Consider the following 27,887-nt stretch of genomic DNA (forward strand, 5'->3'; position numbering starts at 1 on the left):
GGTTATCTCCACCTATCACTGGCCCTCTATCCAGCTCTACTTGTCCCACTCCCCCCCACCTTAAACCAGCTTATATTTCACCTCTCTTCTATTTTTACTTAGTTCTGTTGAAGAGTCATACGGACTCGAAACATTAACTGTGCTCCTCTCCGTAGATGCTGCCAGACCTGCTGAGTTTTTCCAGGTATTTTTATTTTTGCTAGAATTGATAGCTGGCATTGGTCCCTGGAATGAGTATGTGTGGGTGCACACACATGGCATCAGGTTCAAAAATGATGCCCTCAGTGGTGGAGCAGTCTGCCAGCAATGTCCAGGTTTGCATGCGAATGGCCATCCAAGGCTTAATGCAAAATTTCCCTCTTACCCCAGTGTCGCGCATCATTTCTCCCACTCACTCCCAAACAAACAAAAAGAATGTCAGATTTTTGATGAGCCTAGGATACCAGCAATAATCTCTCCGTGGATATTACAGGTTGACCTTTTACTCACAAAAAATCTAAAACTACTAACACCTTGGGGTTGGTTGGCCAAGAGGAGAAACACCATAGAATTCACATCGTACACTTTGCTCCATTTATTGCTTTAGATTTACAGTTCCCATTTAATTTTCTGATATAAGATGATCATCATAAACACACTTCTCAGGAATCGAGACGCTTTAAATATGTGATGAGGTATGTGCCACAGTGACAGCTTTTCAAGATGCCACTGTATAAAACGAAGAGAGAGAGGGGGCCAGGACCACATTAAATTTTAAAAAAAGGACTGCAGATTGACCAAAACCACTTCCTTTCCTTCTAGTCGGTTTTGTCACTTCATACTGGGTTTTATATACTGTTAGTTAGGCAGGGAGGAGCTGATGGCTCCAGTATATCCGCCCATTCGATCAGAACATTTCAGGTTGCACCCCAAACAGAAAGTGTAACTTTTACTCCGATTAGCCTGCAGTTCAATTCCAGCTTCCACTTCTATCTTAAGTTGACATCTCTCAGATTTCGGCAAGAACCATGTGTAAACTTGCCAGTTCCCTGCGACACCTTGAAAGATCAACTTAAAAAAAGGGAAATGGATCGCAAACATCACAATTTTGCACAAGGAATTCCAGAGGCAGTGAAAATGGCAAACCATTTCCCGGGGCGACAAAGCCCAAAATATTACTTTATTCTTCCTCTCCCCGATTCCCCAAATTTAAGTATAGCAAAACCTTTTCTCGGGCTAAGGGAGTGCTGAGCACATGCTGCGGTAAAAGTCCGTTTGTGCTGCATCGATGCCCAAACACTAGGAGTCCAGGCGGCAGACTGGGCTATCATACACCATCTGCAGGTTCACCTTGTGCCCCACCAGCTCGCGGATGTTGTTGATTCCGTACTTGATCATGGTTGGCCTGGAAAGCAATAAATAAAAATGGATCTTGGATTTTTGTTTCCTGGCTGTTTGGGATTGACACTGGGTCAAAGGCAAGGGTTATCAGGAAGGGTTGGGGGGAGGTGATAAAGCACACGTTAGATCTTGACTACATGCAGCCCCGATGTCAACTACAGACTGATGAACGCACAACAATGCCAATCATGCTTATGAATCCTTCAGTGTGAATAGCAAGGTGGATACTACATCAGAAGCTGTCAAGCTAACAGAAGCTACTTGTGGTTGTTAATGGTAACTACATCCCAGGACAGAGGAGCATGACGTTGATAAAGAAAACACGTATCAGTTTAGGGGTGCTGAACGCTATTCAGTGGATGTTATATTGTGCAAGAACAGAATGTCTCTAGAATCAATCATATAGAATCTTACAGCGCATGGGGAGAAATTTCTTTATTGAGCGTTGTAAATCTTTGGAATCGTCTACTCCAGAGAGTTGATGATGTTTCATCGTTCAGTATACTTAAGGCTGGGATAGACAGATTTTTGGTCTCTCAGGGAATCAAGGAATATGGGGAGTGGGCAGGAAAGTAGAGTTAAAGCAGAAGATCAACCATGATCGCACTGAAAGGTGGAGCAGACCCGAGGGGCCGTATGGTCTACTCCTGCTCCTATTTTTTAAGAATCCCTTCAATTCATCATATCTGTGCCAGCTCTTTATAGAACCTATCCGATTTAGTTTCGCTCTTTACTCAAGCATATATCCCATTATCTTTTGAAAGCTATTGCTTCAACCATCCTTTCATGCGACGCAAAACAACTTGCTGCATGAAAAAAAAATCTAATCTTCCCTCTGGCTCTTTTACCTCTACTGGTGCTGTGGTTAATTTAACTCAGACCAGGAATGGTGCCCAGCAGCTTCTTTGCTTGCCAAATGCACCAACGGAACCATTTATTGGTTATACTTTATACTTACTTCACCTTCGGTCTGTCTGCAAGCATGACCCAGGCCTCCCTATCGCTTGCCATTTCAACACTCCACCCTGCTCTCATGCCCACATGTCTGTCCTTGGCTTGCTGCAGTGTTCCAGTGAAGCTCAACGCAAACTGGAGGTACAGCACCTCATCTTCCGACTAGGCACTTTACATCCTTCCGGACTGAATATTGAGTTCAACAACTTTAGATCATGAACTCTCTCCTCCATCCCTACCCCCTTTCCGATCCCCCTTTTTTCCAATAATTTATATATATTTTTCTTTTCCCACCTATTTCCATTATTTTTAAATGTATTTCCATCCATTGTTTTATCTCTACCTTTTAGCCTATTTCGATCCCTTCCCCCCATCCCACCCCGACTAGGGCTATCTGTTCCTTGATCGTCCTGCTTTCTACCCTTAATGTCACCATTAGCACATTTCTTAGCTAATATCACCACCGTCAACACTGCTTTGTCCCTTTGTCTATGACATCTTTTAGCAATCTCCACCTATCACTGGCCCTCTATCCAGCTCTACTTGTCCCACCCTCCCTTAAACCAGCTTATATTTCATCTCTTTTCTAATTTTCCTTAGTTCTGGTGAAGAGTCATACGGACTCGAAACGCTAACTGTGTTCCTGTCTGCAGATGCTGTCAGACCTGCTGAGTTTTTCCAGGTATTTTTGTTTTTGTTTTGGTTATACTTGTTCGGACCAAAAATACATTGCAGTAGAGTCAAGAAAGAATCAAAAAGGCAAAACATTCCAAGTGGCATTATGCATTTCCTAAGGATTATCTCTTTGTGAACAGCTCACCTAATCACCCAGGGACAATGTGGGGAACAAGAAAGACTGAAGAGATGGTATAAACACAAAAAAAAGGACAAATTGCATTTTGATTTTAGAATCCTTCACTTGTAACTACATAGCATTTCAGTTGGGTTTTTCTGTTGAAGGAGAATGAGTTCAGACAACATTGGCAACTACAAAGGAGTTAAGGACAAACTGTTTTTAATTTACTGTCCAAATAAATCCTCCTGATCAGGTGATGGGAGATAATTGATTCTGGCACATATTTGAAGCTGTCAGCACTTATAAAGTTACAGAACAAAGCTGCGGTTTCTTACCCTATAGAAAACACTATCAGGTGAATGTATCTGCGCTATTTATAAACGGAATAGAAGGGACACTGATGTAATGCATTTGAAGTTGTGCAGAGGACGTTCTTTAAATTTGGACCATGTGCCTAGTGACCGCTAAAAGTGACTGCGAATAATCCCCAAGGTCCTCCTCACCCTTAGCCATCTCCTAATGTTCTGCCCTCTTGGCGCCAGCTGTATTCAGGAATTGGTAATTATTTAAAGCCAGACAGGCACTAGCGACATCTTACTGAGCAACTAGAATAGCTGTGATGCAAGGTACCGATTTTTAAAAATTCCCCAGATTATCGATCAAGATGCTTTGTCTCGGCCCTTGACTAGAAGTCATTGCCCCAACAGAGTTTCCTGAAAAGAAAATTACACTACAGCATTGAGTTTGAACTGATGTGGGATTATGGCCAAGATTCATTTGCTCACAGTCATCTCCATTTTTAGAACCAAAACCTAAGTCTTGTTTGTTATGGGCACACTAACACACCAACAAACAGCCAATTTATGAGCAAAGTCAGGAGGGAGGGCGTATGCACAAGACTTCCAACCCACAAACACATTTTTCCTCAGTTTTCTTTCTTAGTCTCACAGGTAGGTGTGATCCATGGCTCAATGGGTAGAACTCTAGCCCCACAGTCAGAAGGACGTGGGCTCACACTCCAGAGAGTTGAGCATGTAACCCAGGCTGACGCTCAGAGTGCAGTACTGTCGGAGGTGCCGTCTTTCATAGGGTCAATTTGACTTTTTGGGTGGATATAAAAGGATCACAGGGTGCTCTTACAAAGAGGGGCAGGGGAGATCTGCCTAGTGGCCTGGCCAACATTTATTCCTCAACCAACACCAATAAACAGATTATCTGGTTATTGCCACATTGCTGTTTGTCGTAGCTTGCTGTGCACAACTTGGCTGCCCTGTTTCCTACTGTACAATGGTGGCTATGCTTCAAAAGTACTTTATTGGCTGAAATATCACTGTGGGGCAGCCCAAGATCATGAAAGGCACTGTATAAATACAGGTCGCAGAGGGGCAGAACAGCCACTAGATGCCGTCACATTCATTGCCACAGAGAAAGCCTTCATGGTTCTGCTCTGCCTGCCTTCGTTGAAAGATGCGTTCTGTAGGAAAATGCTCAAAAGTACTAGAGGCTCAACTCCTGCCCAGCACAGGTGGGGCGAGTCTTCATAGCAGTTCAGCATGCCTGGGAGCCAATTATCTACCCAGAGAATTTTACACACCTCAAAAGGAAATCTGAAAAAGGTGACTGTGGTTGTGGCCTCAAAGTTTGGCATCAATGACATGGGAAAAAAATCAAATGAGATTACATGTCCAGGGACTGATTCTTAATTAATGCCTTGAGCTCTGAAGCCCGCATCAGTGAATCGCTGGGATTTAGTTGATGAATAGCTTTTAAGCCTTGTGCTACACAGTGGAATTGAACTGAGGGCAATTCAGTAAGAAGATTACTGGAGTACTGAAGGTTTGCAGCACAGGCTACATGAGTGGTTATTAGATGCTGGAAACCTCATCCAATCACATTTTACACAGAGGCGGGTGGATGAGTAGCTGCTAGGTAAAGTGGATTCTATTCTCAAGGCTAAATAACATGCAGTGAAAAACTGGCATTGAAGTGACGAGCTGACTGAGGAGTGCAAATTAAATCTGTCTACATCAGCTCCTCCTGTGGGAAGTGTTAGGTGAAAGAGAATTGAAAAGCTCCAGACCTTTTTCTGTCAATAGGGTAATAGAAACAGACGCATATTCTTTTACATGGGGCAGTCTGGGCTGTTAAACTGACATGGGAATGGAACACTTCTCCACTTCATGCATCCAGTGTTAGCATCAAGTTCTCCCTACTCAGGTGCAGCTTGGGTTCAGTACTTGGGGCATTAAATCCAGAGCCTGCCCATACAAGCGCTTACCCATCAGGGGGTCACAATCGTCATCAGGAGCCCAGCCTGATTTCCTCTCTCTATCCCGAGGTGTGTAGAGACTAACTGCATCCTCCAACCACCGCCCTAGTTAAGCAGGAATGGAACTTGTCCGTAGAATTCAGTTACTTACTGCATTAAACAGCTGGGCCATCAGGAGAGTGCTGTAGCTAACAGCACTCACGGGTATGAAAGTGCACATGAAAGTCTAGCTTGTTTGACTTCAACAGCTTTATTCCAAGTGCTAATTTGTGTCACAATTTTGTTCAGTGCTAAAATAAAACTGCAAAATCCCATCAGCTGTTTAAACCTGCTTCACACACATCAGCTGCGCACCTGCCCCCCAACACGCGAACGAATAAATTAAAAAATAAATAAATAAATGCAAGTTCTGTGTTTTCTTTAAAATTTGTCACCTACAATCTGGGTAAATTTGTTGAGGCAGTGCAGGATGTGCGCTAAAGGCTATGAACACATTCTCCTTAAAGTTTATAATCACCTTTCCAGTTGCGCCGACCCAGGTTGCCACTTACCGTTCAAGAGAGAGGCCCCAGGCAATCACGGTCACATTTTCCGGCAGACCCATAGGAAGCAGCATCTCGGGGCGGAAAACACCAGAATTCCCAACTTCCACCCACTTCTTCAACCCTGGAGAGAGCAGAACATTTCTCTAAATGCAGCACAAGATCCTTTGATCAGAGGCCATTCCCTGTCTGCGAACAGCTCCAAGTGTCTGCAGCCGACAAGAATTCGAATAAGGACAAAATAAAATGGATGCCACCAAAATCGTCAGTTTTGGGATTTGGTACAACACCCAAAATGTTTCTGCAAGTACTGTAGCTCTTTTAAAAAGTGCAAATTGCTTTTAGAATGGGATTTGCAATCAACAAAGCCCATAAAGAGTTTATGTACATGGACCCTACGTAGGCCACTGATTAAACAAATGGGTCATGCAAACATGGATTAAAAAAAGCTAAATTAAGTAACAGTAAAATCATGAACCTTTTGAGTGCAGTGTTTCTAAGCATCACCTTGCTCTCTGTCAATGACTCTCCTTCCTGAGTCAAAGGCTGTGGGTTCAACCCCCACCACAGACCTGAGCATGTAATTTACAACACCAGTGTAGTACTGAGGGAATGCTGTATTGTCAGAGATGCTGAAGCTCAGATGTTAAACCAAGGACTCATCTTCTTGAAGAGTGGGGAGCTCTCCCAGTGGTCCAGCCACTCTGCTTCCCTCAACCATCAAAAACATTCATTTTCTATTCACGGGGGTTCTTGTTGTGGACAAGATGGCCGCCAAGTGACAATGGCAGCCCGTCAAAAATATATTAGTTCTCAAAGTTCTTTACCATGTAAATTTTGTACTTAAGCTGAGGGGATGTTACTGCACAAAACAGAAAGCATTCCATGGCCTGCTCACCCAAAGGATCTTAGGTCTTAGTTGGAGCAGTACTAGTGTTGCTACATTGGGTTCTGTGCTTGTGACTTAGGGGCTCTTGCTGTTCATCATTCAGCAGCTAATCGTGCAAGATGTGACAGGGAGAGTGAGAGGCAAGTCAACCTTAGCAGTGATAGCCCCCATGGACCAACAACCTGCCATATGTATGGATCCTCAATGAAGAATTCAAGTGAGATGGTGGGGGAAGTCTTGAAACCCAACCTCAGCAAAAGTAAGTGTGTTGAGAAGGGGGACAGAAAAATACCGTGTAAATTCAACCTGGGTAAACGGTACATTGTTTTAATGTAAATTTATTAAAGTCTGAGAGTCTTAGATGACAATAAAAAGGTTATTAAAGAAAATGAGGGCGCCCAGGTTGGATGAGGCATTACCACTGCATGAACTTTGAACTGCTAGATCAGGCCTTAACACTTACCTTCATGATAGCTGAAGATCTCCATACTAGGCTCTGTGTAGGGGTTGAAGGCTGGCTTATAACGTAGTTTGGTTATACCTGTCAACAGGAGAAAAACTCTGAAAAACCTCATTTTTAAAATGGAAAAATTAAGACAAATCTAATGCACACTTTTTAATCATTAAACCCGAGTTTTCAACAGAAAAGCGAGAAAAAGTAGGGCAGAAGACAAGATGTATGATCCGTTCAGTGATTATGTTACTGGACTAGCAATCCAAAGGCCAGGGCCATTATTCCAAAGAATGAGTGTTCAAATCCCACCTTTGCATTTTGAGAATTTAAAGTCAGTTTCAAAAAGTAAATTGTAAATGAAAGTTACAAAAAAAAAAGTGATCATGTGACACACTGGCTCACCAATCAATGTCCCTTAGTGAAGGAAACTTGCTGTCTTTCCTCAGTATGTGTGACTTGAGCCCCACACTAATATGGGAACTGCCTTCGGAAATGGGTTCAGCAAGCCACTCGTGGCTCCAACAAACTACCATCACCTTCCAGCTAGGAAACTATGGAATATACTCCAGCCATACCAGCACATCCAGGGGATTAATACTTTTCTTAAAAATAAAAGAATGAACAGTGGCACTTCACTTGTTTTAAAAACTGTGGATTATAGGAGTGAGGGAGATGAGTTAAGACAATTGGCATTACTGGGTTGGCTGGCGTGAGAGCTGAATTAACATGGCCAGTTGAAAGCATCCAACAATGACTTATTTCCATTGATGTTAAAATTCAACTTCCTCCCTTCAATCTGTGCAGCCACCCCAACCTTCCATCCAACAAGGTCTTTAGCACTGGAACAACCGTGAAGAAAAAAAAATGGATGAGTAAAAATATATCAATTTTTTTTATTAAATGGATCCATAACTGTCCAAAAAAAAACAATAAAAAAGGGTTCCAATGATAACATTATTCTTTTAAAGTTTACAAAGAGACACACGCTTCACAATGTATCAGTAGGTGCAATTATTTTCCTGAGCCAAGTCAGTTACAGGAAGGAACAGAGAAGAACCACACGATGAGATAAGGTCTCACCAAGTTTGTTGAAGAACTGTTGGAGAACTCCCATCAGATCGCCCAGGGTCAGATCATAATCTGCTACCACCCCCTCAATCTGGTGAAACTCTGCCAAGTGAGTGGCGTCCAGCGTTTCATTACGGAAGACTCGGTCGATGGAGAAATACTTCACGGGTGTGAACGCTTCCTGTACAGTTAGGGGGAAGACCGTTACAGAAAACGTTATCACACTGATTAGGGTAGGACAGGAAAGTGAGAGAATTGCTTTGGACACAGTGCAAGGCACAGCATAAAAGTTGTACTTCTTAACTGTTTTAAATTGTGCTTCATAGCGTTCTCTTCCCCCAAGTTCATGGCTGAACTTCAGAAAGATCCATTTAATATGGTCTTCCTATAGGTCTCCCAAACACACATTACTTGAGTATTGCCGATAAAAGACATTTTGTCAAAGATTTTCATCTTGCACTCATCAGGACAATCACAAAAATACCAATGGCAGGGGAAGCAACAATATTATACTGTACAACAGTGATTGGTTGGCACTGGACTCTGACTGGTACAGGCATTGCCATGGAGAATGCACCAGTTAATGCTGACTGACAGTTAACTGCCTAGCGTTGTTTGAAATTTAAACCAAGCAGCTTGATTCTGATTGGTCAAGGCACTGCTCGGAGGAATGAACCAGCGGATTGTGATTGCCCTGATGAGTGCAAGATGAAAAGCTTTGACAAAATGTCTTTTTTCAGTAACACTCGAGTTCTGTACTACCAAACAACTATTTAAATACACATTAATTAACCAGCAGTTGAGTAGAGGACACAGCACCCTGCTACCCCAGCACATGAGAGAGATCCATGTGTCAGGACCCAGGAACTCTAGTATCCCACTAAACTCAGCAGACACGAGACCCCACCACCCCCCACATCAGGGAGCAGTGACTCCTGTGCTTCACTACACCCCACGTGAAAGAAGTCCCATACTTGCCTTTTTACTGTTTGTTCATATCTCTCAACACAAACCTCACTGGCATTGAGAAGGTAGTGAGTGGAGCCCCACTCGCTACCTTCTCAATGCCAGTGAGGTTTGTGTTACACAGAATAACCCTGTGTGCAGTACACAATTCTCCTTGGTCAGGGAGCACTGCAAAAGCTTGCAGGGCTGGTCATCTCACACCAGATTTTACCAGGACCAGTAGATGAACAAAGACTTGAGGTTACACTATGACAGCACCCTTAGTCCAACTACCTTTTTTACTTTTTTTATTAAACATCTACAGGAGATTATACAGTCTTCCAATCGCCCACTTTACTGGTGAAAGGATTGTAGGAACATATGACTTAGGAGCAGGAGTGGGCCATTCAGCCCTTTGTGCCTGCTCTGTCTTTCCTTAAGACCATGACTGATCTGGTTGTGGTCTCAACTCCGCCTTCCTGTCTGCCCCCCATAACCCTCAAACCCCTCGTCAATCAAAAGTCTTTCTAACTCAGCCTTGAAGAAATTCAATGACCCAGCCTCCATTGCTTTCCGGGGAAGAGATGCCACAGACAAATGACCCGTAGAGAAAAAATCTTCTCCTCATCTCTGTTTTACCTCTTGTAGCTACAGGGCAATAACCCAAAGGTCTGTCAATACTTAGAGCTTCTTAATGCTCCCGACTGTCTTTTTATTGTATTGGGGAGGGAAAAGGCAAGAGAAAAGAGACTTCACATCATGTAATGGAGGTGACTTTCAGCCACTTTGGTTGAGAAAATGCACTCCATTTTAACGTATTGCCTTTAAAACACTATAAAAAGCATAAACATCACTTCTCATATGTGCTGCCTCCTTTTCATCCTCATTTGGAACTTAAAAAAAAATCAATTTTACATGTGATTGAAAACATTAATTTGGTTTTCGGCGCTACCAAGGTTAAGGCATACTGTGCTGTTCTTTGACTGCTACAATGAACATACCTACATACTAAAGGCTTGCGGAGGTGCTGTTCTGATGGTTTAGTTGGTTAAAAAAGGGAGTAGCTGAACTGCCGACACCTGAGATTTGACCCCTGACCTGTTCTGGTGTCCGTCGTCAGGTATGTTTGCTGCTTGGCACCCTGGGAACTGAGGAGACAATCAAGCAGGTCTAGGGTCTCCATCCTGATTACTGTTGTAAATCGCATGCAGGCAGGGCTGGCTGGAGGTCTCACACGTGAGGAGCAGCCATAAGAGTGGAGCACTGGATACTGTTGGCACCTGTGAAATTATTCCCTAGCAGGGGAAAGGGAGGAGGAAAAAAAAAAAAATCAACTCACCTTTTGGGCAAGTTTGTACAGCATCCGTGCACTGACAGCTGTTGTGTGCGTTCGCAAGAGATTCTTCTGCGCTTCCTCAATCTTCCAGTCATATTTATATCTGGATACAGGCACAAACAGTTACAGGAGGAACTGAAAAGAGTGCAACATTTGCACAACTTTATATGTGGCGCACTTCTCTTCGGCTTGATATAGAAATCCTTTTTAATAAGATTCAGTCATTGTCTCGCCCTCCATCACTGATGCTCAGTGGCAGCAGTGGCATCATTGACCAGATGCACTGCAGCAACACGCCGAGGTTCCTTTGACAGCACCTTCCAAATCGGAGGCCTCTCACATCTAGAAGGACAAAAGGAGCAAGCGCATAGGAACACCACCACCTCCAAACTCCTGTCCAAGTCACACACCATCTTGACTTGGAAATGCATCACTGTTCCAGGGTTTTGACCCAAGTGACAGTGAAGGAACTCCTTCCTGAACAGCACAGTGGGTGTACCGACACCACAAGGGCTGCAGTAGTTAAAACTTTTCCTCAAGGTTAAAGCAAATTAGTGCAGATACTGGAAATCTGAAAGTAAAACAAAAAAAAAACACAACAGGTCAGTCTGCATCTCTGGAGAGAACAAACATGTTCAGTTCTGTGCCGGGGCTGTCCCTGAAATTTAAACACACTTCTCCACAGAGGCTGACTGACTTGCATTTTTCTCAGACCTTCCCAAAGTGCTAAACATCAAATAAAGTACTGGTTCACTGTTGTAATGTAGGAAATGCAGCAGCCAATTTGCGCACAGCAAGCTCCCACAAACCGAAACACTAACCAGGTAATTTACCAGTGGTGCTGGACGAAAATTATACAAATCCAATGTAACAGCTCTTTACATTATTGCTTTACAGCATTATACAGACAAATAAAACATGCAACTCCTAATTTAACATAAATAATTAGTGCAGACTTACCCCTGGGATCCATATCCACCCTCTGAATGGACTCTCTTTACTCTTTCGAGGTAATCCATTGGAAATTGTGTTGCAGTGGCTGGCTCTGGGAGTGGTTAAAAGGCAAAAAGCAGGAATACTTAATAAACAAAAAATCCAAAAAGGGGGTCTTTTCATTATTTCCTATTCCACAGAACATAACATGACACAACCTAGTGACTTCTACGCAGATCTAGCTAATATCACTCATCCATTAAGCTACCAGAGTCATCGCGTTCGATAAACAGAGTGGCAAAATATGGGGTTGGAACAATCAATTAAAGGAGGCTTCCTTTATCCAGCATACTACAGCGTGTCACACAAACATTTCAAACCGAGATTAATTTTGAAGTGCAATCACTGTTAAGGAATAAATATGCAGCTATTTTTCACACAGATCAATCAGCTGAATACCTAGGAAATCTGTTCTTTACTTGGAGGAACGCTGACACACACAAGGCAAGATTGTGGGGGTTGTAAATTTAGAAGACGTGGGCAAGAGAGAGATGCGTGCCTACGCACAGCGGCAAAGAGATACCAGGCAGCATCAGTTTTTTAAAGAAGTAAAGTCGCAGGTCACACTTCTAGGCCTTGTAGCTGTGAATTAAAGGAACAAGGCTTGGGAGCAGCTGCCAGTCAACCCTTTAACATGCCACATGGGCTGCAGCGGTTCAAGAAGGAATCTCATCAAGGGCAATTAGAGATGGGTAATAAATGCTGGCCTAGCCAGCGAAGCCCCCACCCTGTGAAAAAATAAATCATTTTTAAAAATAGGCCAGTGGGTAGGGGTGTGCCCACACTGAAAGAAGCAAAATGAAAATAAATCAATCGATTAAGACAATATTTGGTGGTCATAGCTTCCAAAAAAATACTCTTTCCTTGAACCCCATCCTAATTTTGCTCCTCATCTCCTCCCACCTGAATCCCTAGCTTCCCAAGTGTAGAAATGTCAACCAAATGCTCATTACCAACACATGAGCGGAGTTATTCAAGTTACTTAGCCTTGCTGAACAGTATAGCTGAACCCAATCCCATCCTCACTCTACTCACATGTACCATCAAGTAGATGGCAGTCAGGTGAGAACAACTCTGGCTTGCCTTTCCCCTCCCTGGTACCCTGGCACCAAGCAGTGCCTCCTGGGGAGGCCAATGAACTGATCACAAGATCAATCGGTTTGTCTCAGTCATAGTTTGTGTCAGTTTTGAAGAAGTCATATCCGACTCAAAACGTTAACTCTGTTTCTCTCTCCACAGATGCTGCCGGGCCTGCTGAGTATCTGCAGCGCTTGGTGCTTTTATTCCTGTTTGTCTCTGTGTTGGGTCATGTGACCCACAGCCATTGGGCTTAGAAGATGGCATTTTAACTTTCTGTACTACTGCCCCACACCCAAACCCAACCCCCCCCTCTCCTCCAAAGTGAGAAAGGTTTCATACCAGACAGGAAGAATGTGTCATGTTGGTCCCGGGCTGGGTGTTGCTGCGGTTGAAAGAGGGAGTCAAAGTTCCAGAACGAACTCTCTATGAAGTTATTGGTTGGCATTTCTGTGAAACTGAAGATTTAAAGATGTTGGTTAAACCTCCTTTGAAGGATGGTAGGAATTTTTCTTCCACATTGTTTTGCTGACAAAAGCAACACCAATAAAATCACATGGAAAGAGTATAATCACACTCTGCTATAGCATTCACCACACTAAAACTGCAATTGGAGATTCACTAACATGAGACACTAAAGGTCATTTTACTCCTCAAAAGACTGGACTAGGAGTCGTCCCGGGTCTTGGGCAGAAAATATTTCCAAAATAAGAGAAAATGTTGGGTGGAAACGGCAGATTAATTTTTCCAGGTGTTGACTCTTCTTCAGTTCTGACCATTTTGGCCCTTCAAACCAGTAGAATGCTCCATAATCTTTAGGATAGATGCTAACAGGATGCTCTATCAGCCCATTCAGGTGATCCAAAAAGATCTCCAAGCATTATTGAAGACTAGCAAGGAAGCTGGCCAGAGTGTTTGGGATGTGGAACTTACTGCCACATCCCTGCAATTGGTGGTTTGATCCAACAAAAATAGTCACTATTTTCCTCCCTACAACCAACTAGCTGTAAGCAGATGAGGGCTTTCTAAAGCAGGACGTCACATCTTTGCCAGTTTCCTGGAGTTGACTTAAGATAAGCCAGCAGTTAGTGCTTAGATCGCAGGTATGCATACAATTCCACACTGGGGAAGGGAAAGGTGCCCTTTGTACCAGTGCACCATCACACAGGGATCTGGCAGCTTTGAAGATAGGGGGCAAGGGAGGGAGGGATGTAGTTTAATGTGGAGAAATGTAACACCACAAAAGCGGAGGAGTGAAACAAGACAAGAGAGATACAGGGAGATCCGAGAGGGTTAGTGGAAAGCATCTTTTAAACAGTCAACACAGCGCGCACTCGCGGTGAAAAAGGCAAAGGGCCCGGCCTCAAAATGAGTACAAAGAAAGGCAACTATGTTCAATATCGAAGGGGGTGCAGGAACACCCGGGGGGGGGTGTATAGGTACTTAAATCTTTGAAGGTGGCAGAACAAGTTGCGCATGCCATTTAAAAACAAAGTATACGGGATCCTTAGCTTTATAAAGAGGTGTAGAGTACAAAAGCAAGGAAGTTATGCTAAACCTTTTTTTTAAAAAAAAAATCAGTAGTTGCGGGCCACAATTGGAATGTTGTGGCCAATTCTGGGAATTTAGGAAGGTTGCCCAGACTTTAGAGAGGGTGCAGAGAAGATTGCTAGAATGGTATCAGGGATGCAGGACTTCTGTTATGTGGAGAGACTAAAGGAGCTAGGGTTGTCTCCTAAGGTTAAAGGGAGGCTTATCAGAGGTCAAATCATGAAGGAATTTTGTTAGAATAAATGAGGAAAAGCATAAGGGTCGGTAACCAGAGAACAGATTTATGAAGGTCTGGAATGCTCTGCCTGAAAGAGTGATGGAAGCAAATTCAACAGTAACTTTCAAAAGGGAGTTGGTTCAATACTCGAAAAGGAAACATTTACATGGTTATAGGAAGAGCAGGGCTAATTGTATGGCTCTTTCAAACTTGGCACAAACATGATGGGACAAATGACCTCCAACTGTGCTGTATCATTTTAAGATCACTCCAACACAGACCCTGAACACAAATTTCCTTTTTACTTCACTCCTTAATTATAATTCATGGAGGTCTTGTGGCACAATGGGTAAGTGTCCCTGCCTCTGAGCCAGAAGCTCCGGGTTCAAGTTCCACTCCAGGTCTTGACCGCCAAGGAAAGTGTGTTCATAATGTGGTCAAACAGGTCAACACATGCCAATGGCAGACAGTAAAAGCAGGAGAGATTCATGGTCAGCTATGTGATGGAAAGAAACTGGAGCCTCTACCATCACTATCCATAGCTCTAGGCTGCAACATGCATGTAGCCACAGCGACTCAGACTCTTTGGGGGGGCGGGGGGGGCCAGTCAGCTGGACAGCCGGTGTGGATCAGATTGGTGCCAACAGCCCGGGGTTCAATTCCTGGTCTAGATGGGGCAGGGCCTGGGACCAGCCTCCTCGTCCTACCCATGGTGGGGATTGGAGATCGTGGGACTGTGGATAGGACCTGCCTTTTAATGAGTGGCCTTGGAATGCAATCAACTAAGGTGGTTAATCGTTGATCAATTTAGATGTTTAAAAAAAAAAAGAAACTTCACCTACCCCATTTCCAGGAATATCTGTCGGAACTGCGTTCTGACTTTCATCAGGGGATGCAGGTGGCCACACTCCGGAATGATGCCCATGGCGTCAAAGTTGTACGACTTGAACTTCTTCTCTCTCCACGAACCACTGTCAACAGATTTCACATGGACCCATCAGAGATCACAGTGCTGACTCCAGCAACAGTAACCCACAGGCTCAAGTTCATTTGGAACAATTTGTGCTTTGTAATGGGTGCAAAGCTTAGCAAATATTTCTAGTTCAGAATAGGAATGGAATTTGGTTAAGATGGAATGGGAGGCTGCTAAAATAGCAGGCAAAAGGTCACAAATGTCCACCTTGTGATGCTGGATGCATCACGACCCAGAACCATCCAATGAAGTATTACTCAGCATTAAGAGGGGAACAAATAAAAATCAACCAATTCTGCTTCCCAATTGCCATCCAGTGACTCTGCTGTGAGCAGTGTGTTCACTCTCCAGTCATGCCAACAGCACCAGGGTCAACTGCACAATCTTTTTGTACCCAAAAGACAATCACCACCCAGTGAAACACTATCGCCATCACATACTGAAGGCCCACTGACCCTCCCATTGAACAGTTTCCAGCAAGTGTCAATTGCTGTGCATTCTTAGGGAAAGGAAAACTAACGAAAAAAAAACGCTTATTTAAACTCAAACTAATGGTCCAGTACTGGTCGTAAGTGCAAGTTGTGTTACTGCTTAGTTAGGCCTCCTTTTCATTAGCTGCTGGACGAATGCTTTGTTACCGTCCCATAGTAAGGTAATTACTGACCTACCCATTATGGCTAGCACATTCACTGGGGTACAAGCTAAAAGTGTTCAACAGAACAGGTTTCTACGTAAGCCATAATGCCTTGGGCTTTAATATACTGTAAAGTCCTTACGCCTGTTTTGACTAGTTCCAACATCTTACTTGGCTATCATCTCTGGGGTAAGCTCAGTATCCTGTTTAACCACTGTGGTGCTAAATGAGCTTCCTTTGGTGATCCAATAGGTCTTCAGAGTCCTACAGAAAAGCAGAGTGAAATGGTTAGTGAAATGGTCACTTCAATATCCTGTTATTCGCCCTGTCCCTCACCCTCCAGTCTGTTGACTGACCACAGCATGAGCTGACAGACAGACAGATGATGTCTTCTGGCCTCCACCTGATGCCATTCTGAACCTACCTCCCAAAGCAGTGTGAAGATCAAATGAATGAACTTGGATTTATGGGGTGCATTTCACGACACAAAGCACTTTACAGCCAGTGAAGTACTTTTGAAGTGCAGTCAATATAGGAAATGTAGCAGCCAGTTTACACACAGCAAGGTCCCACAAACAGTAATGTGATAGTGATTAGATCATCCGCTCTTTTAATTATGTTGATTGCAGGATAAATATCAGCAGAACACCAGGGAAAGCTCCTTTGCTCTCCGAAAACTCTGCTGTGGGGTCTTCTAACTTGTAGGACAAGTTAAGACAACAATATAACAGCATAGAAAGAACAGTCTCCACCCAAGGGGCAGACTCTATTTAAACTCTCATCGACAGACAGCACCTCCAACACTCCAAAGTGTCAGCCTTAGAATATGGGTTCAAGTCACTGAAGTGGGACTTGAACCCACAAACCTGTGACTCAGAGGCAAGAATGTTACCACTAAAGCAGCCCAGTCTGACTGACATTTCAGCTTTTCTTCCGAGTCTGGGGATATGGAGCTGGCAGGTCTCTGGCTGCTGCTCGACACATATTACAGTACGTGGCTGAGCAAAAGTTCTCACTGTGGATGTATGGGAACAAATGCTGTCACTGGTACAGCTTGGAGTTCTACTTACTGATAACGAAGGTAAGAGCCCATGGGATCCAAGGCAATTTGGCAAATTGGATCCAGAATTGGCTGAGTGGCAGGAAGCAGAGGGTGATGGTGGAGGGGTGTTTTTGTGACTGGATGCCTGTGTCCAATGGGGTTCCACAGGGATCGGTGTTGGGTCCCTTGCTGTTTGTGGTATATATAAACGATTTAGACTTGAATGTAGGAGGGTTGATCAGGAAGTTCGCGAATGACACGAACATTGGTGGGGTGGTAAATAGTGAGGAGGATAGCCTTAGATTACAGGAGAATATAGACGGGCTGGTCAGATGGGCTGATCAGTGGCAAATGGAATTTAATCCGGATAAGTGTGAGGTGATGCACTGGGGCAGGACAAACAAAGCACAGGAATACATGTGAATACACAGGAGTGCATGTCCACCGGTCCCTTAAGGGACAGGTAGATAAGGTGGCTAAGAAGGCATATGGGATACTTGCCTTTATTAGCCGAGGCATAGAATATAAGAGCAGGGAGGTTATGCTGGAACTGTATAAAACACTGGTTAGGCCACAGCTAGAGTATTGCGTGCAGCTCTGGAACCCGCATTATAGGAAAGATGTGATTGCACTAGAGAGAGTGCAGAGATTTACCAGGATGTTGCCTGGGCTGGACAGTTTTAATTATGAGGAGAGATTGGATAGACTGGGGTTATTTTCTCTGGAGCAGAGGAGATTGACATGATTGAAGTATATAAAATTATGAGGGGCATAGATAGGGTAGACATGAAGGAACTTTACCCCTTGCTGGAGGGATCAATAACCAGGGGGCATAGGTTTAAGGAAAGGGGCAGGAGGTTTAGAGGGGACGTGAGGAAGAATTTTTTCACCCAGAGGGTGGTGAGAATCTGGAACTCACTGCCTGAAAGGGTGGTAGAGGCAGGAACCCTCATAACGTTGAAGAAGTATTTGGATGTGCACTTGCGATGCCATGGCATACAAGGCTATGGGCCTAGTGCTGGAAAATGGGATTAGAATAGTTAGGTACTTGTTTGACCGGCGCAGACTCAATGGGCCGGAGGGCCTTTTTCTGTGCTGTAGGCCTCTATGACTCCATTATTATGAAAGAGTTGCAGTAACGCCCATCTGTTTGACACAAAGCACCTAGAGGCCATGTTTGAGTGGCCTCTAAGGCTGGCAATAAATAAAATTAATCACAGAAGACTGCTGCAATGTGCGATGTTCTTCATTCATCACCTCAAATAGCTTTCAGCACTGGTGACAGAACTGTTTAAAAAAAGCCATATGATGTTGAGTACGCATCCTGAAAACCAACAAGCTGAGACTTGGTAAGTGTGACCCTTCACTGATGAACAAATTAAGATAAAGAGGAAAATCAGCATGTATATATTGCTCAGAGAGAAAGGACAGGGGGTTCACTGGGACGAATAAAAGAAAATGCAGAAACATGATGAAGGGGTGGTCAGAGGGGAAGTGAGAGACTGGGAAGGAAGTACGTTAGCTAATGGCAAACAGCACAAAATTCTCAGTACCACCCTGATAAGGCCTGTCGGAAAAGCAGTGAAAACCGTACAAGATTCAAACAAGCTTGAAACGGAGGATGGGCACAAAAAAAAAAACCAGTAAAATATTCTGAAAGAGTACTCCCATCAAATATTCACCAGGGAAGGCATGAGCAACATTACCCCTCCAAACAAAAAAGGCACCCCAAGTAAAATTGATAGCTTTATTATTAATAAGACAGAGCCCTAGAGAAGCAAAGAACTCACCTCAGTCTAACCGGCACCAAGAAGCAGCAAGAGAGATCAAGCGTGAGCAAATGTGTGTTAGAGCTCTATTCTCCACAGCAAGGTACGTGGTAATGTTGGGAGGGAGGGTGTGTGAGGAGGGTTGTACACCTTCACAGCATCCATATGAAGCTTTAAAAGTTAGAAATTCAAAGGTTTGATACACCATTTAAGCAAGTTAAAGGACAGCTTTACACTAGGAGAGAGTTGTACTGTAGACGCTGCGGGCTCAGATTAGCACAGATGGCTGCCTGGAGGCCCTTGGCTTCCGTGTGGTTAGACATCAGATCTGCCGCTCTGTTTCAATGGGTCCCTGGAACCTATGTGCAGTTGAACTGCGCTGTATAAAAATGTGCTGGTGGGCATTTTCCTCCACTACAGTATAACATTTCACGGCATCATGGTATCTTACAGCATATAGGGAAGCCATTCAGCCAATCGTGTTTATGCTAGCTCTTTGAAAGAGCTATCCAATTCGCTCCATTCCCCTTCTCTTTTCTACAGTCCTGCAATTTTTTTTTCCTTTTCACACATAGATTCAACTCCCTTTTGAAAGTCACTATTGAATCTGTTTCTGTTGCCGCCAACGAGTTACAGATGGGAAATTTATTAGAGTTTCTCCCTGCAATGCAGTTTCTAATTTCTTTTCGAAAAACAGAAGAAATATTAGTTTGTGTAAGGCAACTACTTGAGTCCCCCTATGCCGGATGGACTGCAGCGATTCAAGAAGGCAACTCACTATCACCTTCAAGGGCAATCAGGGGTGGGCAAGAAATGCTTGCCTTGCCAGCGACGATCAAATCTCATGGACAATTAAGAAAAATAAAGAGTCCAAGCAAGGTATTCTCAGTCCATATAAAATATTATAATAGAAAATTCCCTCTCACAGCACTTTTTGATTTACCTCGGTCTCCCTCAGAGACCCTAATCGAGCAGTGCCTCTTGATATCTTTATAACATCCGAGTATTGGTGCAAAGCTACACAGTACCTACTGCCACCCACAGAATAGAGCTTGCAATTACAGCTTCTTTCCCTATATCGTTCCTCTGGCCTCGCAGAGCAGCGCATCACTGCAACTAATATCTCCCTCCCCACCACCCCTCCCATACAGCCTCCACACCCTCCCTCCCAACTTCCCGTCTTGGGGTGGGGGAAAGTGGAGCTCTACACACATCTGTCCACACCTGATGAGCTCTGCCATTGATGCTTCTGGATAAACTGAGGTACATTTGCTCACATCCTGGTTCTGACACCTCCCATGGTCAAACAGCTTGTGGACGCTTTAAGCAAATAACGTTGGTGGGAGGTAGGGGAGGAAGATCTCAAACAACACTGGAGGGACTTGAATAGAACAAAGACACAAGGAGGCAAAGCGTTTGGAAGACTTACACCTCGCTAAGCAGTTTCCTCTTTTTCAGTTCATTCTTCTCCTTGTCGTCCAGGCTGCCATCCTTTCTCTGCTGGACTAGCAGTAGCTTATTTTTGACAGCATCTTCAATACAATCAGTCTAGTGGAGAAAGGCAAGTTACACCAGAGCGTTTGCTCAATAATAAGAAAATTAATCTTAATTTGGTTCTCTGCATAATGAGAATGTAAACTTCACAAGATTGGTTGTTGAAATAAACCATTCCACACTAGGTTCTTGATACAAGAGAAAGTGTAGCTAACACCATGTCAATTAACACCTTTGAAAAGAAACTGGATGAACAGCAGTGTGAAAGGGGATTGGTCCATGGTTGTGGAGTCATCTCTGAACTGAACTGATTCATGTATGGCTTAGAAAGTGAATATGAAGTTCTGTTTGGTCAGAGGGGATAGAGGCCCTAACTGAGGTAATTGTGTATAGGCTGCAGGACAAGTGGGTTGGATGACTGAATGGTCCTTTTCCTTTAGTTTTAAGCTGCAATGCAGAAAAAGTGGGTGTGCTGGAATGAAGCCCCTTCATATCCCTGTTTTTCCAACTTGTTTGCTACCCCGTGGCCCCACTCAATGACTGACTACCAGGCTCACTATTAAACCACTTGCTGGGAAGACACAGAGGACTGGGAGTTGCCACCTACTGATAGGCTGAGAGGGACAATGGGGAAATTGTCTATCCACCACTCAATTCCCCTCTAGAGGGCACGAGCGGTGAGTGAGACAGGGAATTCACCATCCTGGGGATCCAAAGTACAGGTCACACATCTCACCAGCTTTGCTCCAGGTTCAATCGCTATTTGCCAAGTTTGGCGCTGCAGGCAAGAAACCATCCAATGCATTTTTATCATGTCTGGAGAATTAAAGTGTTGAAATGACAGTGAGTACTGGCACACAAACACTCGACACATTGATGTGGAGGAATTAAACAACACATTTTAAATAGGTTAAAATAGTGGACAAAGCTATGGCATAAAGGCTCTTGTGTTTTTAATATTTGCACACTACAATGCCACAGTCTAATTTATCCAGATGCAGGGATTCTCCTTTGGAATGTCAGAATAAATGTTCATATATTTGTCATCCTGTGATCAAACACTGTTGAAATCAGAGGGGGTAGGGGGTGAACTTGATCAGGACTGCAAATAACACATCGGTAACTGTCAACTGTGTTGGATGCCGACAATCAAATCAATAAGGGCAGTGGTTCAATCACACATTTGTGCTGAATTAGGTTAAGGGAAGAAAAATAGAAATTAGCCATTCCTCCTGCTTGTGATCACTTATCCGGTGACTTCAGCAGGCATATGACTGTGTAAAGATTTCAGGGGAGGAGCGGAGCAAGGCCAAGAGAGAGACAGACAGAGAGAGAGAGAGAGACAAAGCGAGACAAAAGAAAACAAGGGAGGAAGAAAAGATAAAATACCTGCATTCAGGGCTGCAATGGAAAGCAGTTTAAAAACGGAGAATATTTTTGGGAAGAATCACCACGAATAGCCCTATTATTTATTATATGCTGCCTGGTGAGAACAAAGTGACAGGATCCAAAACAAAAATAAAAGTACCTGGAAAAACTCAGGAGGTCTGGCAGCATCTGTGGAGAGGAACACAGTTAACGTTTCGAGTCTGTATGACTCTTCAACAAAACGGACTCGAAACGTTAACTGTGTTCCTCTCCGCAGATGCTGCCAGACCTGCTGAGTTTTTCCAGGTATTTTTATTTTTGTTTTGGATTTCCAGCATCTGCAGTTTTTTTGCTTTTATCTTAGTGACAGGATCCAGGCTTGCATTGCAATGTTTGTCAAGCTAGGCACTGGTGTAATAAGAGCCTTATCTCAGATGTGCCATCGGGGGGTAGGTGCTGAACTCAGGCTAGATGCTTCTCCCAAGACAGGTACAAGGTGCACCAGCAAAGAAACTGGCCTGCTCAGCAGGACATCATGGATGGACATTAGTCAATGAAACATGAATCAAAAGGAGGGACACGTCATAAGAAATGCTGGTTAACAGGGTTACGATGAAAAAACATGCATGTTAATCTGGTTCTGTTATCAGATCACGTGACAAATTCTGTGTTGCAATTGACCTGCAGTTACATCATGCAGCACCATAAGCTTCACTGATATTTTCCATATGAACGTAATGCTTTTCAAAACATTTACATAAGTTAAAGTAAATGAATTTATAGTTTTGGATGAAGATATTTAATACCTTCTTTGCAGAATACAAGCACATAGTCTTGCCAAAAAAGGCAGACAGGACTTTGGGGGCTTAACATTCCATTTGAAGAATGGCACCTCTGACAAAGCTGCATTCCCACGGTAATGCACTGAGTGTCAGCTCACATTCTGCAGTGAAGTCCTGCTCAAGGTTCCAACTCACAGTGGCCTGACCCAGAGGTGAGCAGGAGACCAACTATGCAGAGATGAACCATGTGAAATAAGGAACTACTTGAAAGCCAGTAGGTAAAACAATCACAATGCTTAAGCTCAGTTCTGTGGAAGGGTGTAAATTAAAAACATTTTATCCATGCTCTCCATGGATGCTCTCTGACCTGGCTGAGTGTTTCCTGCTTCAGATTTCCAATGCCTGCAGCATTTTACTTTATCTATGTCAGGAAGATATAATAGTTCTATCATCATTGGAATTTATTGTAAAATAGAGTAATAGTGGGATGTGTCTATGTGTGTGTGTGTGTGTGTGAGAAAGAGAGACTTAATTGGATTAAAGGCAGCTGGTCTGAAGACTTTGATGTAAACATGGTAAACATAGGGAAGTTTAGAACGTAAGGTAAAAGGACGTTTGCATTTGTAAATAAACCAAACTAGATGGTCTTCAAACGAGGGGTGAAATGTGTCACCCAGCCAGATGAAGTTTAGAAACAGTGTGTTTATTTTTCCCAAAGATTACTGGTAAAACTTAGTGCTATGAGAGGTTTTTATTATCAGGAAGATAAACTCCAAAGACATAGTGAAACAATGGGAATTTGCATTCAAAGAGGAAAGTATGTATAAAGGAGCAAAGGCTGCGTGTAAGGGGAGACATTTTAAGATCTTACAAGTATCTTACTGTTGCCTTAATGAAAGCAGTAACTGAGATTCAGATTAAGTAGGGGATTTAGAAGTTATCATAGTAGCAATTTGTAGATCTATGTGTGTGTTTAAAATTATTCCTCTTATTAAAAAATGTTTAATCTAGTTCTGTAAAAACCTATAAGACCTGGTGGTCTTATTACGACTGAATTCAAGGCATGTATCTCAAAATTTACACAAATTGCAAATAAGTTGTGGCAGTTGTTTCAAGTTTCCCTCTGGGATTTGAACAACTCAGCATTTACCATCAGCTGTGCCATAACAATCTACAACATCTAAACTGTTAGTTCTCAGAAAAAAAAACTTCCCCTTTCCCTGAGTGTGGCTGTCGTGGGCATGTCCAATGACATCAATAGGAGAATACTATGCCTTTATACAGTGTATTCTCCTGCATAAGAGTACACTTGCTGAAGATTTATAATGAACAACACAGTGATAAATATGGACTCAAGCACATACAAAAACAAATATTAAAAGATATGGTTTCAGCATTCCTGGTTACCTTCCAGCTCACCCTACAATATCCCCCGAAAACTAGCTGGATGACTTGCAACAGAGAAAAGTATTCTTTCGTTGCTCTCAAACCACAACTATAAACCAGTAAATGCAAAGATTTTGTACAGAAAATTCTTTTCCATCAGGGCAAGAAAAAATACTGTGATTGCTGAAAATTTGAAAGAGGACAGAAACTGGTGAACACACCAAGTCAGGCAGTCAATACTTGAGAAGATTGGTGGGTGGGATAAGGTTAAATCAACAAGCGAGACAGGTCATTGTCAGGCCTTAGACCTTAGAAAAATCTCCATCTGAAACCAAACCATTAACCTGTCTGGTTTGTTTTCTGTTGCTCCCGGTCCCATTGAGCATCGCTGACAGTTTTTGACCTCAACTCTCATAGACTACAGTCCTTGAGGATGGTTTTTGGGGGGGGGGGGGGGGGGGGGGGGGGGGAAGGAAGAGAAGGGGGAGGGGGGTGAGGTCAGGGGAAAATCTAATTTCAAAAGGAGAATGTTGACTTTAGCCAGTAAAATCTGATATCTCTGCATGCGTTATGAAAGAGCGAAGTTACACAGATATCAGGGAGCTTGAGACCAACCCATCAACCTACAGCCTTATAGATCCGAGGTCCCCCTTCAGCACTCTTGTCTATGCGGATCCACTTGCTGGACATGGCTTTGTTGAAACCCACTTTTCCGCTCGGGAGTTTCTGTGCAAAAGCAAAAAAAAAAGGTCAGTTTTTGAAGGCAGCGTTAAACCCTTTGCCAATAACACTACTAAATTCAATTTGCACTTCACAATGGAATCAGCATGATCAGATGCCACTCAAGACAGGCCCAAGACTTCTTATACGGTACAGCAATCCTCTACAATGTGCTCACCATCAGGTCACTCTGAGTAATTCCATTTGGTGGAATCGCATTATAGACTCGAGCTTCATGACTGCCTTTCTCCACGATCTCTTTTCCTTCATCAGTCAGCTCCCAGTGCTTGCTGGATCGCAGCTCTGCTTCAATCACCTGCAACAAGAAGAAATCAGAACATGGGCTTTGCTCAGCAGCACGATAGCACGTTGGTTATATGACTGGACCAGTAAGCCAGAGTCCTGGACTTTATAAACTGGAGACAGGGGTTCGAAACTCATCATGGCAGGGTTCCTGCCCTTCATCATTAGCCTATGACCCTGTTGTGGAGTATGCATGTGTGGAGTTTGCGCAAAGTTTTGGCTAGCTGTGCTGTGATGCCCTCTGCAGTTGAATAACCCAATATGAATTCAGCCTATTAGTTACCCAGAGAATGTGGAATGCACTACCACAAGGAATAATCGAGGCAAATAACAAGACTGCATTTAAGGGGAAGCTAGATAAACAAGATTGTGCTTATAGACTGAGATGAAGAGGGATGAGAAGAGGCTCATTTGGAGCATAAAGACCAGCACAGGTCATTAGGGCTGAATGGACTGTCTGTGCTTTGCAGGCTACGTAATTGAGGAAGTGGAGAAAATCTTCAGTGGTTCACCTTGGAGTAACTACAACACATATCCTATCAGTAACGTGTAACTGCAGCATGAGAAGTTTCTCATAGTTTCCTGTATAACTTAGTCCAGAACAGAGAGAATGAAAGCAAAACATTCAGATGTAAAATATCCATTGTTGGCAGATATATAAACAATAGCACCATATTAAATTTCCTGCAGACCTGCAGCATTAAAATGCATCTATATCAGCAGGCCCAGTCACAGCACAAAAATCCCAGGATATTTTGGTACGTGACCTAAACTTGTAAAAGATTCATCCATACTCTGTTCTATTCCTTTCTTAGCATTTACTTAGATAACTGTGAAGATAGGATTGTGCTATTGTGAGCTAATATTCTGGCCCATCTCAACAACTCACCAAGGCTCCTTAGACAGCACCTTCTAAACCCACCGACCGTTATCATCTAGAAAGACAATACACCACCAGCTGAAAGTTCCCCTCCAAGCCACTCACAATCCTGACTTGGAAATATATCATTGTTCCTTCACTGTTGCTGGGTCAAAATCCCAGAACTCCCTCCCTAACAGCACCGTAGGCGTGCCTACGCCACAAGACGGAAGCTCACCACCATCTTCTCAAGGGCGATTAGGGATGGGCAATAAATGCTGACTGAGCCAGCGATGCCCACATCCAGTAAGTGAATTAAAAAAAATACAAATACTGAGCAGCATCATATGTACTGTGATTGGTTTTGCATTAGCTGTATCACTTCAGAATCTGCACAGTCTCAACAGTTCCCCAGCTAACTCTCAGGGCACAAAGCAACCTAACTCCTGGCATTCATCAGCAAGAAAGTCTGAGCCAGCACAATCCCACCATATACAGGCTGCAGTATGCATCAACTGCAAGATGCATTGCATAGCTCACCAAGGCTACTATTATAGCGCCTCCCAAACCCGCAACCTCTACTACCTAGACTGCAGGCGCATACGAACATCATCATCTGCAAGTTCGCCTAAAGATCACATACACCCCAGCCTAGATCTGTAATCAGCCATTCCTTCATCATCTTTGAGTCAAAAAGCTGTAAATTCCTACTCAGCGGTGCTGTGGAAGCACCTTAACCATACATACTTCAATGTTTAACAAAAAGTGGTTCACCATCACCTTCTCAAGGTGGACATGTGGGGACGAGCAATAAATTAAAATAAGACCCTGTTCCCCTCCTGTATTTCCAACACAGAATTATCCAATCAAACTCAACAGGGGAGGCCGTTGCCTGGACAGGCTGGCCTGCCCGGACCACCTGGCCCGCTTACTGCCCGCCTGCCCGGACTGGCTGGCCTGCTGCCTACCCGGACCACCTGGCCCACTGCCTGCCCGGACCACCTGGCCCGCTTACTGCCCACCAACCCGGACTGGCTAGCCTGCTGCCTGCCCGGACCACCTGGCCCACTGCCTGCCCGGACCATCTGGCCCGCTTACTGCCCACCTGCCCGGACTGGCTGGCCCGCTGCCTGCCGGCCTGCCCGGACCACCTAGCCATTAATTCCCTCCAAGGAAAACAATCCCTCTTTCCAATCCATCTACACAACTGAAGCTCCTCATTCCTGGAACCACTCCTGCGAATCTCCTCCGCACCCCCCTCCAATGCCCTGACATCTTTCCCAAAGTGTTGGACGTTATTAATGATCAATGGGCCCACCTGTCCGTATGGGCTAGACCTCTGTCTGTCTGTCTGGGTGGGGGCTGCTGCCTGTCTAAATGACCGAATGAGAGATGGCTGAAGTTATGTCCTTATCTTTTCCCCATCTCTCTCTCCCCCCTCACTCACTCACTCCCAATGAAGTGACTCAATGACCAGCTCCTCCACCCTCATCACTCTCCATGATTGACTATTCCTCCCAGAGCCCCGACCCGGGGCGGCCGCCGCACTTACATCGCCCAGCGTCTGCAGGCTCTTGACGGCCCCCACCAAGGCCTGGTGGTCGAAGCCCAGGCGGCTGGCCAACTCGGCGCTGTCGATTCCCCCCTCCGCCTCCTGAAGCTGCAGCAGCAGCGCCTCCTGCAGCGCCCGCTCCGCCATCTTGCGGCACCAGCCTGACCCCTGACCCCGCGACCCCTGACCCCAGCTCACTAACACACCCAAAACAGGGAGAGAGAGAGAAAAACTCACTAACATCAAAAAATAAACCTTTCCCGGAGCACCTGAAGAGCCCCGGCACCAATCGCTGTAAATTTACACGCCGTTTAAAATATTATTTTTTTCCCTCATTTGGCTTGAAGCTGGTCACGTGCCTGCGTCAACAGCCTGAGTCAACGTGGTTCGTATTTTCCACCTTAATCCCATGGATATCTTATACACTCATAAAATGGTTACGGGAAGAGGCCGTTCAGCCCATCGTGTCCGTGCTGGCTCTCAATAAGAGCAATTCACCACAGACCCATAGCTCTGCTTACGGTTGCCAACCCT

The 27,887-nt window shown here is 44.1% G+C and overlaps 2 protein-coding genes across 2 annotated transcripts in view; one reads left to right on the forward strand and one right to left on the reverse strand.

Annotated features, from left to right (window-relative positions):
- Positions 1-27,887, forward strand: part of LOC144668772 (uncharacterized) — a 219,612-nt gene that overhangs the window by 145,740 nt on the left and 45,985 nt on the right. The gene's annotated exons all lie outside the window — the stretch shown is intronic.
- On the reverse strand, positions 562-27,523 carry farsa (phenylalanyl-tRNA synthetase subunit alpha). Its single transcript, XM_078531440.1, has 13 exons — positions 27,354-27,523; positions 24,818-24,955; positions 24,547-24,645; positions 20,319-20,437; positions 16,250-16,342; positions 15,314-15,442; positions 13,046-13,161; positions 11,594-11,678; positions 10,637-10,736; positions 8,365-8,533; positions 7,294-7,371; positions 5,951-6,065; positions 562-1,384 (listed from the first exon to the last, which is right to left on the reverse strand). The coding sequence occupies exons 1-13, from the start codon at positions 27,498-27,500 to the stop codon at positions 1,279-1,281; spliced, it is 1,494 nt and encodes a 497-aa protein (XP_078387566.1). The 5' UTR covers positions 27,501-27,523; the 3' UTR covers positions 562-1,278.

The sequence above is a fragment of the Cetorhinus maximus genome, chromosome 28 (genome assembly GCF_964194155.1).
Source record: "Cetorhinus maximus chromosome 28, sCetMax3.hap1.1, whole genome shotgun sequence".
Classification (NCBI taxonomy): domain Eukaryota; kingdom Metazoa; phylum Chordata; class Chondrichthyes; order Lamniformes; family Cetorhinidae; genus Cetorhinus; species Cetorhinus maximus.